The sequence below is a fragment of the Mizuhopecten yessoensis genome, unplaced genomic scaffold, assembly GCF_002113885.1.
Source record: "Mizuhopecten yessoensis strain PY_sf001 unplaced genomic scaffold, ASM211388v2 scaffold10883, whole genome shotgun sequence".
Lineage (NCBI taxonomy): Eukaryota > Metazoa > Mollusca > Bivalvia > Pectinida > Pectinidae > Mizuhopecten > Mizuhopecten yessoensis.
In genome coordinates, this window is record NW_018408769.1 from 357,851 (window position 1) to 370,485 (window position 12,635).

Genomic DNA, 12,635 nt, shown 5'->3' on the forward strand with positions numbered 1-12,635 from the left:
TGCGGATTACGAGAGATTGTACACACGCACACACAGAGGGATAATCTAACATGTAAAGGTAGATGCCAATAGAAGTATATAATTGGTAACAGAGGTCAATGTCATATCAACGCGATAAAACGGAAAACATGTCTTCAGCACCACCAAAATCAGTCCCGCAGCGAGTTACTGTTAGTGGTATTTTTGTCTCATCATTTTGTTTTTTTTAGTGGTCTTAAGGAAACAAAACTAGATATAAGTGGGATAGATCGCGCCAAGTGGTGGCTATAGAAAAGAGGGTAGGGGATGAATCACTAGTATCCCGCATAACGACCATCGTCTCATGACTATACACCTGTATACTATCGCAAACAGAGAGTATTTTACACCTTCACATTCCAACTGTAGATACTGACCTCTCCGGAGATTTATCAAAGTAACAAAGATAGGCAGCCCTAGACATTAGTACCAACAGACAAAGTCTGGTTACCTTAACGTTTTTACTTCCCCCCTTAACGAATTTTGTTGGTGACAATGAGCCATTATCAGCAGAAGGAAACAGCTATGTAAGCATTACATATTTTAGTGATTAATTCAGTTGTGTCTGAGGCATTTTAACGACCACATTCGGATAATAGTACGGAACGAATGGTCAATAGTCGGGGTCAACAAGTGAATTAATTATACAAAATACCTGTCACAATTAAACAGCCTACAGGGTATAAGCAGTTATCGTGATGTCCCAAATATCGATGGTAAATTTGCAAACACTATCTCTGTCGACGAATTTGGAGCACTAAGTTTATAAAAGTAGAACAGAATGTGAAACCTCCGTGAATGACTTCATCATCTCTCCACGTCTAACTGCTTGTATAAGGCTATTAGCGATAACTAGTTATTTAGCAATGTTCGTGATGTAACAAACTTTGCATTGAGAAGACAGTAATTTGACAAACAACAACGAGGCATACACCAACTAAAATCAGGACCGCTATAAAACATTAGTATACAAATGTTTCTAGGAAGTTTCCGTCAGCATGTTAGCGAACATGCATATGTTACAGGATAACCTTGAACTGTTATATACACTTGTAAGTACAGCTCACTGCCTACCCGTTTATACACGTGTAAGAGAAGGCCGATGTATTTGCCTAGATGTGTAACCTTGTCACAGAATAGTAGATATTGGCATGAATTAGTCTCTGGTTAAAAGGTCAAAATATATCATCATACGTTTCCATTGAGAATGATATGATTCCACAGGGTTATACTGCTATATAGTTGCTCGGGGAGCGTCTACAACCAATTTACGTCATAATCTCAGTTTATGACGTCAGACCTCCCTAGTGATGCATTGGCTAATTGCCAACCGGGTTCCCACGCCGTGCTTCATTGCAAGATACTGAATGTTAGTATCTATTTGCATGTTACTAATTAAGAAAGACAAAAGGTAGTGTCTTTAACTCGACCCAGATGTCCATATCTTTGAGCACTAACTAGCTTAATGTATTAATTGTATCTATTGATAGGAAGGGAAATTATGGGGTAGTTTTACATCCCTCATACAGTGTCGTATATAACGCGCTAACATAAGGCTCAACCCTCCCATCTCTTGAACACCGAATACTTTTACATAAGGGACGGTATTTACACATAGTTATTAGCTAGTGTTCACGTTGCAGGCCCCAGTTCTCAAAAGCGCAATCATTATATCAATTGATTTGAGCGAAAATTCGGTAATCTACAACTGAAATGTTATCTCATAATAGCAGGTATCTTATTTAAATTAACGCTGATCAATTAATATCAGTACACCGAAACTTACAAAGCATGCTGATTACACGTGCGCCCGAACCATCATTACGGTGAGATCACAGCGCTGTAGATCCTAGCGTATAAACAGGTAACAGCCCCTGAACCCATTACCTACTCATTACTTCAGACATGCAGATATGCATTATGTATAGACGACCTTGGACTTGACCTTCACAATTGACCTCTGAACATCGCATGGTCTATCAAGACTTTCTCATACTAACTGTACACCTACCAATACAACAGGATGATGATGTTGCTATGGTTTGTCTACATTACATCTGCCCTTGGACTGAGGTGTTATGATAAAGAATAAGGACACAACAATATACAAGCTATGGGTATAATTGAAAGGTGCATGTGGGCTGTAATTTATTTCTTTGGAACCGTTCCACTTAACCCAACGATACACAGAGAAGTGAGAAGCCACAGCGTCTAACACTTATACCAACAAATATCAGGACTCAGCTCTGCGCTTTGTGTTCTTAGTAATGGTAACACCCTGACAACACCAATACACTGAGACAGAGGTTAACGTATAGAGGTAGATAATGACAACCTGCAACTAACACCGACACTGGAAATACAGTGTAACCCAAAAAACACACGTTCTTACCACCAGACACGTCTTAGTGACAGCATTCTAAATACAATAAAGGCGTAAATCATCGAACATAAAACACATTTTACAGAAAAAGATAATTTTCTCAAAACAACAATCCTTTTTTACTACAAATGTCAAATGTCTAATAATTGAAATTCCTATTATGACAATTAGGATGGTATCGGCCATGCCGACACTTGAGTAGTAACATATTCCGTAATGCAAATTTATACACATATTTTCGAAGTAATCGTGTTGCAAACCATGCTTATATATATTTACAAATACACATTTCTATAAATATACAGCTATACCATCTTAACAGCGGACACAATACACCAATATAGGGAACGCCTACAGTGTAATCAGTATCATCATCATTCGGGTATGATTGGTCAAACATCGGTCGGAACGCCTACAGTGTAATCAGTATCAACATAGGTCTGATCGGAACGCCTACAGTGTAATCAGTATCATCATCATTCGGGTATGATTGGTTAAACATAGGTCTGATCGGAACGACGCGATTTGATCCCAAGAGGGTCGAAACTATAGCACGGAAAATCGAATTCAAATAGTTTTAAAACAGCCGGTGTATGTGGTCTTTACTGATGAAGGCAGTATAACAGGTTTATGTAGTCTTAAATGATGACGGCAGTATAACAGGTTTATGTAGTCTTAAATGATGACGGCAGTATAACAGGTTAACGTAGTGTTTACTGATGACGGCAGTATAACAGGTTTACGTAGAGTTTACTGATGACGGCAGAATAACAGGTTCACGTAGTGTTTACTGATGACGGCAGTATAACAGGTTCGCGTAGTGTTCAATGATGACGACAGTATAACAGGTTCACGTAGTCTTTATTGATGACGGCAGTATAACAGGTTTACGTAGAGTTTACTGATGACGGCAGTATAACAGGTTCACGTAGTGTTTACTGATGACGGCAGTATAACAGGTTCACGTAGTGTTTACTGATGACGGCAGTATAACAGGTTTACGTAGTGTTTACTGATGACGGCAGTATAACAGGTTCACGTAGTGTTTACTGATGACGGCAGTATAGCAGGTTTACGTAGTGTTTACTGATGACGGCAGTATAACAGGTTCACGTAGTGTTTACTGATGACGGCAGTATAACAGGTTTATGTAGTGTTTACTGATGACGGCAGTATAACAGGTTCACGTAGTCTTTACTGATGACGGCAGTGTAACAGGTTCACGTAGTATTTATTGATGACGGCAGTATAACAGGTGTACGTAGTCTTCACTGATGACGGCAGTATAACAGGTTTATGTAGTCTTTTCTGATGACGACAGTATAACAGGTTCACGTAGTCTTTATTGATGACGGCAGTATAACAGGGTCATGAAGTCTTTACTGATGACGGCAGTATAACAGGTTCACGTAGTGTTTACTGATGACGGCAGTATAACAGGTTTACGTAGTGTTTACTGATGACGGCAGTATAACAGGTTCACGTAGTGTTTACTGATGACGGCAGTATAACAGGTTCACGTAGTCTTTACTGATGACGGCAGTATAACAGGTTCACGTAGTGTTTACTGATGACGGCAGTATAACAGGTTTACGTAGTGTTTACTGATGACGGCAGTATAACAGGTTTACGTAGTGTTTACTGATGACGGCAGTATAACAGGTTCACGTAGTGTTTACTGATGACGGCAGTATAACAGGTTAACGTAGTCTTTACTGATGACGGCAGTATAACAGGTTCACGTAGTGTTTACTGATGACGGCAGTATAACAGGTTTACGTAGTGTTTACTGATGACGGCAGTATAACAGGTTTACGTAGTCTTTACTGATGACGGCAGTATAACAGGTTTACGTAGTGTTTACTGATGACGGCAGTATAACAGGTTCACGTAGTCTTTATTGATGACGGCACTATAACAGGTTAACGTAGTGTTTACTGATGACGGCAGTATAACAGGTTTACGTAATCTTTACTGATGACGGCAGTATAACAGGTTTACGTAGTGTTTACTGATGACGGCAGTATAACAGATTTACGTAGTCTTTACTGATGATGGCAGTATTACAGGTTTACTTAGTCTTAAATGATGACGGCAGTATAACAGGTTTACGTTGTCTTTAATGATGACGGCAGTATATGAGGTTTTCCTGTATTTTGTACCGATGGCGGCAGTTAAGGAGACTGAAACAGAATATTTTGGATAATACAGGAGGAAGACATGCTAAATGTGCACAGACTTGTTTAACATGACGGGGAATGTGACTTAGGACAATGACGTGGAACAGGTAGGTACAGTGACGTAGTGATAACAGTGACGTAGAAAGGAACAGTGACGTAGATATGGCACTGACGTAGATCGTACAGTCACGTACATGACAGTTTCAGTACAAAGGAAATTGACGAAGCTAGACTATACCGTGACGTCCCTGTACGTACATATGTGCATGACGTAAGACAGTTACGTTTAACAAGAACTATATACTTACTGTCTTCTTCTGTGGTCGGGAATTGTCCAGGTAATGTGGTAGTGGTGGTGGTAGGAAGGGTTGGAATGGAAATAGAAAGTCAGGATATGTAAGTTATGCAAAACAATTATCATTTGATACATCAGGCTGCATAGTGCAGATAAGTAGAAAGTTATTGAAAATACTTATCTAACACATTCAATTATAGAAACGTTTTTAATGTCAAAACGGCAATATAACGGTCCAGGACCGCATACTAGGAACAGACTGGTATTAATGAATAGAAATAACGCAATGGATTGTCATAATTAACTTGCAGTCATATCAAACTGGCTAAACTAATGGCATCATTATCAATGTCTCAGTTAGTATAACGGAACATTCAATATATATATTGTATATACATACATGTGCTTATATATACTACATAAACTTATACATATGCTGAAATGCAAGTCCAATACATTATAAATGTAACATTGAATCGATTACAAAACAAAACAGGCAACAGACATTATAAAAATAAAATACCCTTATATAAGCAATAAAAATTAAAAAGCAAACCCTTTTGACAACCCTACCCCCTAAGAAGAAGGCAAACCATAGTGCCTTCGCGTCTTTCAAGGATCTTCAGAGGATGACATGTTATTTGATAACAACACAGAACATGATGACATCATACTTAGCAATTTGTAATGATGTCTTAGGATAAGTCACACCATACGCTAAATATTGATGTCCTAATTGAACCTGCAACATTGATGATGTAACAATAAACGCAATAATGCGATTAAATAAATCAGTTGCAGCTGTCACTACAATACACTGCATTCGTGTATCATATCATGTACGCTCGCTCTAACGCCAATGGTTATAAGATAAGTTGATAATGTCAGAAAAACATCGTCAGAACAGTGATCAAATCCGTATTCTGATTTAATTGCAAGATTTCTATTTAACATGAAAAAAATGGTTTCTTCTCTTTGAAAATCTACCACAAAAATAATCCCCACAATATAAAATTATATTGAGTGATTAACTTGGATAATGGCGATTTCCATTGATAATCATTCTTGACGATCTCCTGAGTTGTTCTTTCTCTCTCTATCGACCGAAAATAAATCTTTTGCTTCAGAAATTGCAACGAATACAATCACTCAATGCACGGTGCAAATGACGCCAGTAAAATGACCATACATTGTTGGTAAGGCATTCAGGAAGCAAACGAGTTGTATTCATCCTTAAATTCTTATAAACAAATCTGTAAACTGTTTGGATCACTGACCAATGTCGACTTCTTCGAACCCTACACATTTTATTGTATTTAATCTGGTATAAACTTACTATTATCAATAAACAATAAACAAAGTTTACTTATAGTTTGTGTTTACAGCAATTATATGTACGAAACTACGAGTACATGTTTGAGTTTATAAAGCTATCCAAAATTAATTAGAGGGACAAAGCATCCATGTTAATCAATAAATTGATAGTTTTCATTGGAATTTTGCCATACGACCCTGACGGATGAGAGTGTATGGAGGAGTGCTCTGTAGAATGGTCCTAATGAATTATTGTATCTTGTTTAATATCGTTAATTGTAAAATCATCACTTTACGGCTCAAAAGGACGATTTCCTTCCGGATCACCTGGTCTTATTCTCCTTTTACTTTTCAATGATCTCCGCGTAAATCTGTCCTTTGTCCACATTTTGCCCAAGATTAATTGATTTCTGAAGTTCCATTTTTTTTTTTTTTTTATATTTCGGTATTCTCTTGTTGTATTTTTTTATTATGACGTCGAAATATACTGTTTATCTTAATGTAATGTCATTACTGTTTATCAAGCTGATAGCTATGAACCAGTACCCGTCCTTTAGTATGGTGTTATATTTGTCTGTGCAGTTATTCGTTATCTTTGGAATTCCACGTAAGAGGTGAAAGCGTAAGGGTGGTTAACATCAAATCTGCGTTGATGCTGGAACGGTCTACTCTTTCATCATTTATTTCTTATCACCATGGTTGTGTTCGAAATTCAGTCTTCGCTACAAATGACAAGTGTAGAGAGACGTTATAACAAAGGACATAAGTTCCAGATCATTGAACCTATAAACCAACGAAGCCGTTTGCCTCTATACAGCCACGTGAGGCAGCGTAGCAGAAAGCTCGTAGTCACCCCTTAACAATCTTAGTTTTCTTGAGAAAATGAAAATACAATAAATAATATAATTAGTAATGATGAATTGGACGAGATGTTAGTGAGACGGTACGACATCAATTCTTCCCTGGACATACTCACTATAGTATTTCTCCTCTGTTATCGGCAACGAACACGGGGAGGTAAAGGAAAAAAAGGATAAAAATCATTGAGAAAATAATTTAAATTTGTGAAAGTAAATAAATCGAGGAATATTCATACAACCCTTGTTTTCGGAGTGCTAGTAGTGGTTTAATTTATAAATACTCACTGAATGCTACATATGGATCTAGGTGTGCTTCTGTGATCGCCACAAAACACAGATCAGCCAAAGTGAAAAGGAAAAATATACAGGTTATGGTCATAACGGTATGGATACCAAGAAATACAGTTACTGTAGATACCACGTTATATAGGTACTAAAGATACCACGTAATACAGTTACTATAGATACCAAGTAATACAGTTACTATATATACCACGTAATACAATTACTATAGATACCACGTAATACAGTTACTATGGATACCACGTAATACAGATAATATAGATACCACGTAATGCAGTTACTATATATACCATGTAATACAGTTACTATAGATACCACGTAATACATATACTATAGATACCACGTAATACAGATACTATAGTTACCAGGTAATACAGTTACTATGGATACCACGTAATACAGGTACTATATATACCACGTAATACAGTTACAATAGATACCACATATATATTCTTAAATTGTGGTATTGATATTTTCGTGTGTGTCAAGTAAATATCAAATGCTTTATCAAAACAAGTCCTTTTAAAGTATTAGCAATCAAATTTGTGTTTTTAATTAATCGTTTTTATTGAAATGTAAGACTTCAGTATTAATCCATGGAGTAGAATTTGTAAACCAAGTTAAATAACTCTTTTATTTTCTTTTTATGTTTCATCTTAATATTGAGATAATAAATATTCCATATAGATTAATATAAAAAAAACATTAAGCAAAACAGCAGCTTTTTAATATCGGGAAGCTCGAAAAGTGAACAGCTGAAATGCAATTACAAGGATACGTTAAACATGACCAGCAACAGACGGACATCCGATAGCTACAACAATGATAGCACATAGCATTGTGTGTTATATTTTATCTCAGGTATTAGAGCTTTGGCCATGTTGCCATGTTCGATGATTTGCATATGTTTATCTAGATAGGCTACATACCCGAGGATTATGACATAAAATTTTACAGCCAAAATAAAAGAAAATGATTTGTTTAAAATGCATTTGTTATTGTAATACAGAGAATAAAATGAGTTGGACTGTTTTAATTGTTAAGTCCTGGCAACAACCGTAACCATGACAGCAATTTAACACATAATTTACTATCTACCAAGCACGCCTCAAGTCAGCAGCACGGGATAGCTACGAATAAATAGCGGAGAGTGGCATCATTCACCAAGCTAACAGACAGAAGGCTGCAAGGCATCACACGAACCTACTGCTGAACCACACACACTTCATTATCCTAACAAAACTGACCCAGTCTCATTGTACCTATTAATGACGGCGTTCTTTAAAAAGAACATATGAAGTAAGTAATCATGATCGGGAAACGATATGAACAATATGCACCTAACGCTGTACCCAATGTGAAAGCTGACAAGGTATAGGAAACCACACCCCTTGGAGGTAATCCTATTATTAGATCAAACTTATTAACAGTCACACATTACCGGGCATTTGTGTGAGGACAATAGCTTACTCTGTCTAAATTGCTGTTAATGTACTTTTTGTTTATGGTTCTTTTTCAGATCGAAATTCGCATTAAACTGCCAAAGGGCATCACGATAACATAGAAGTTATGAACATGTTTTTTTTATATCTTTCGGACTAATAAGGCGAACTTGTAAAGATGTAAACATAGGGGTAGTATTGAAGCAAACCATGCATCATAGATATTGAGGCGGCAAAACCACTGCAAGCGCAACACTTTAACAGAGCTGTACTCACTCTTCTTTCGTACACCGGACGACTCGGGGGTTCCTGGTGTATATGGGTCGCTGTCCATCTCAGCGCCACTCAACTTCCGGCTGAGATCAAGGGGAAGTATATCTGGTCTCTCTAAGATGAAACCATTCTGCATGCCATTTTGTAAAAATTCTTCGTCATAATGAATTTCTACTTTTGGTGCAAAAATAGGCCACTTTCCTTTAAACCTTTCTTCCATTTCCTCTGGCGTTTCTTCGTAGTCACCTGCGTCATTGTAATTTCCCGATCTGATCTGTTCGTTGTAAGCATGCGCGTCAAAATTAACAAAAGGTGCCTGTGGTAGCGGGAAGAACAGAGGCTCATCCTGCGGGTAGTAAGAAACAGGATCTGATGGCTCCGGCACTTCATGTGGTTGAAGTGGCGGCGGTGGTGCCTGTGGTATAACCGGTTCCGGAATAGGAGCTGGTTTATACTCCGGAAGTGGTACCTGATCTGGAACTTTGAATTGAGGTTGTTCCGGTGCCATTCGGACTGGCTTCGGTGCTTTTGGTGGTAAAGGTCTTGGTACCTTCGGCTGGTTCATGGCATCGGGAAGGTAGTTAGGTTGCTGCTCGGACTGCCCGGAAATGGTTCCCTTGATGTCCCGCACCATGAACACACGAGGCATACGGACTGTGTCGTCGGGCCGCATATAGTCTTCATACGTGTGTTCCGTTCCTTGTCCGAATATCATCGGAGTATAATTCTCCTTGAATTCGTTACGGAGGTTCTTGATTTGAAACCTTACGGGGCTCTCGTTGCTAGACGCCTGGTTAGAGAAGGAGGTGACTCGAGTGGTCGTTTGCTGGCGTGTCACTGCCCCTGGTTGTGTCTGTACTACCTGTTTAACGAATCCCTTGGTGTGGTGGCTGCCGCCTCCAGATGTCTGTTGATAAGTTCCGGTCACCACGTTGGTCGTAGTTTTGCCATCCCGAAAAGTCTGAGAGGTTGAGACAGGTTTTGGCCCAGGTGCTCCTCCATACCCATTGCTCATCGGCATGGGTGCTGCCACAGGCTGCTGTGCTCTTTGCTCGACTAGCTGAAGAGGTTGGAATGACCCTCCTTCCCTGTGGTAACAAAGATAACAATGATTACCACACAATCAATGTCAAATGACGATGTATACTTTTCAGGAATCAAATAAGATTATTACTCAATCATGAAAGTCATGCAATCTCGAAAGGGCAGCGAACAGCTTAACTATAAATGTTGAACGAACGAAGGGTTCGATTTTCAGATATGAATTTCCAGTAATTTTGATCTACATCTTGATTTACAAAAGACACCACCGTATTAAGTAAAATCTCGTGTGAGTCAAAGTAGGGAAATTGTCTGCTTTATCATACCCTTATATTACCGTGCGTTATTCTTATCATTAACGGATTAAGGTAATAACATGTATTTATCAAAACATTTTATGTCCACATAATTAAGATTGTGAACATTTATTTTGTAAACAAATTCGATAAGAAATTAAAGACAAAAATTACAACTATGCTTATTGTTGGGGAAATCTCTCCAAGACAACTTGATTGAATAAGTATTGCTAAAATATGAGTTATGGATCTCGTTTGTGTCCTCAAATGCTTAATAATGCAAATACGTCCGAGAAACGAACTGATTTTGGCGATTTTGTGCATATTTCATCTGTCCTTAAATGCTTTTGGAGTAAAAATAAAAAACAAAAATATGAAAAAAATTGTTATTTATACAAAAAGGGCACATTGATATTAGCTCAAAGTAATTCGTTCCAAAAAAGATGAAGTCTCAGGGCTCATATGTTCTAGATACCATAGCTCGAAACGTGATACGGTAGCAAAGTGTGTATTTACTTTTCTGGCTACTTGTTTTGATGATTGAGTGAATAAGCATAAACCATTGGGCAAGGATCTATATTAACATGATATAATGAATGCCAAAAGAACCACCGCATTATATATAGCACTAGGTGTGTTTTAACACAAAGTGTCAACATTAATGAATAGAGTAAAGTAAAGGGAATGTATATCAGTAGGACTTCCGTTTGTATTTATGTTTGGTCAATGAACCAGGGGTTACACTCACATACTCCTCTGCATTCCTGGAATATTGCATGACAAAATCGATGGCATTTCATTGTTTTAAGATAAAAACAATAATACGTTCGGCTGATGCCTGTTGTGAATTGGAATTTTGTGATATAAAATTTATGACAATGAGGGTTGTATAATTAACGAATGGAGTCACGGACAGAAAATGAACATTGCATCTAAATTCCGAGGCGGCCTATGGATTGTGATGTTGCTTAACAAGTACCTCTGGACCGCTATGTTGAGTTTTTCTCCAGCGTTGTCCACCTCGTACATGGCGTCGGGGTGAGACCTGCCCTGCATAGAGACGCCATTGATGCAGACCACCGTGTCACCTTCCTGGAGGCCACCAGAGCATGCCTTGCTTCTCTTGCGGATCTGCAACAGAAAAACGATTCAAACATTGAGAGTAATGGAGATATATATGTGTCCCACTTTCTACATAACTCTATATCCCAAAGACTTAATATACAACAGAAAATCAGAACACTTAGAGAAAAGCGAATGTCAGCGATGACACCAAAAACCGAGGAGATTCTTGTTATAATTGTTAGTTTCCCACTGAATAACTATCAATCAGACATGGTGTAACTGTTAGATTCCGAGTGTGGTTAGAATGGATGACAGTCAGACTCACTGTACTGTAACTTTATTTTAATACATATGAGGTAATGTATAACATTTAGATATGACGTCGTCCAGAAACTTTTGAATGTCTGTCATGCATATTGTAAACTCAAAGCAGGATTTGCGTTACATGCATCTTTGAAAGATAACAAGTGAATTCATGATGGTTGCTACCAGCGCGGTTAACTGTAGAAAACGAAAGCCTTGCAAGCTATTTCTCATGTAGACTGTCAAACGCAGCAAACTACTAAGAATATACGACAGCAGTACATCTTCGTGTATACACAATAATGAACCAATGTTACCATAGAAAACGTTGTCATAGCAACATGATAAAATAAATGTGTAGTTCATACTTTGGAGTACCTCTGTAACAATACAATGTCAGAATACAGTTATTAGGATAAAAAGCATGTTCTAACTTTACTCTAATATTGATATTCAAATATGTACTGTTTAACTGGAAGACCAAGATCCCCCAAAAAGCCCACGAGGCCCAATGGAGGGACATTTCTATAGAAAGTCCTGATACGAATAAAAAACTAAACAACTCAATTAAAAATCTGAAATCTCTCAAACATCGACATCACGTGACTGCACATCAGCGTGGTTCGCACATATCTAGCTTAAACCACATAAAACACAACTTGTGCACAGTAGATTTGTACAAACATTAATAAAAAATCGACATATTTAACGAACATTACAAAGACGTTACTATAACAAAATCAGCACCGAAGAGAAAACTTCATATTTCTGGCGGAGGAAATCCATCTTATCATTTTTGTTCGATACAAAAATCTCGCTATGTGTATGAGGTACATGATGTTATGACAGTACACACGTAATG

The 12,635-nt window shown here is 37.8% G+C and overlaps 1 protein-coding gene across 12 annotated transcripts in view; it reads right to left on the reverse strand.

The window, feature by feature from the left end:
* The window catches only part of LOC110463258, a 46,996-nt gene that overhangs the window by 9,006 nt on the left and 25,355 nt on the right, over positions 1 to 12,635 (reverse strand). For 8 of the 12 annotated variants that reach the window (XM_021517694.1, XM_021517707.1, XM_021517701.1 and 5 more), the window contains exons 3-7: positions 11,385 to 11,536; positions 9,072 to 10,156; positions 7,336 to 7,365; positions 7,167 to 7,181; positions 4,890 to 4,898 (exon numbers count right to left, since the gene is read on the reverse strand). In XM_021517694.1, coding sequence (XP_021373369.1) covers positions 4,890 to 4,898; positions 7,167 to 7,181; positions 7,336 to 7,365; positions 9,072 to 10,156; positions 11,385 to 11,536 — 1,291 coding nt within the window. The remainder of the gene's footprint in view (positions 1 to 4,889; positions 4,899 to 7,166; positions 7,182 to 7,335; positions 7,366 to 9,071; positions 10,157 to 11,384; positions 11,537 to 12,635) is intronic. The other 4 variants (XM_021517704.1, XM_021517703.1, XM_021517705.1 and 1 more) reach the window with 4 other exon arrangements.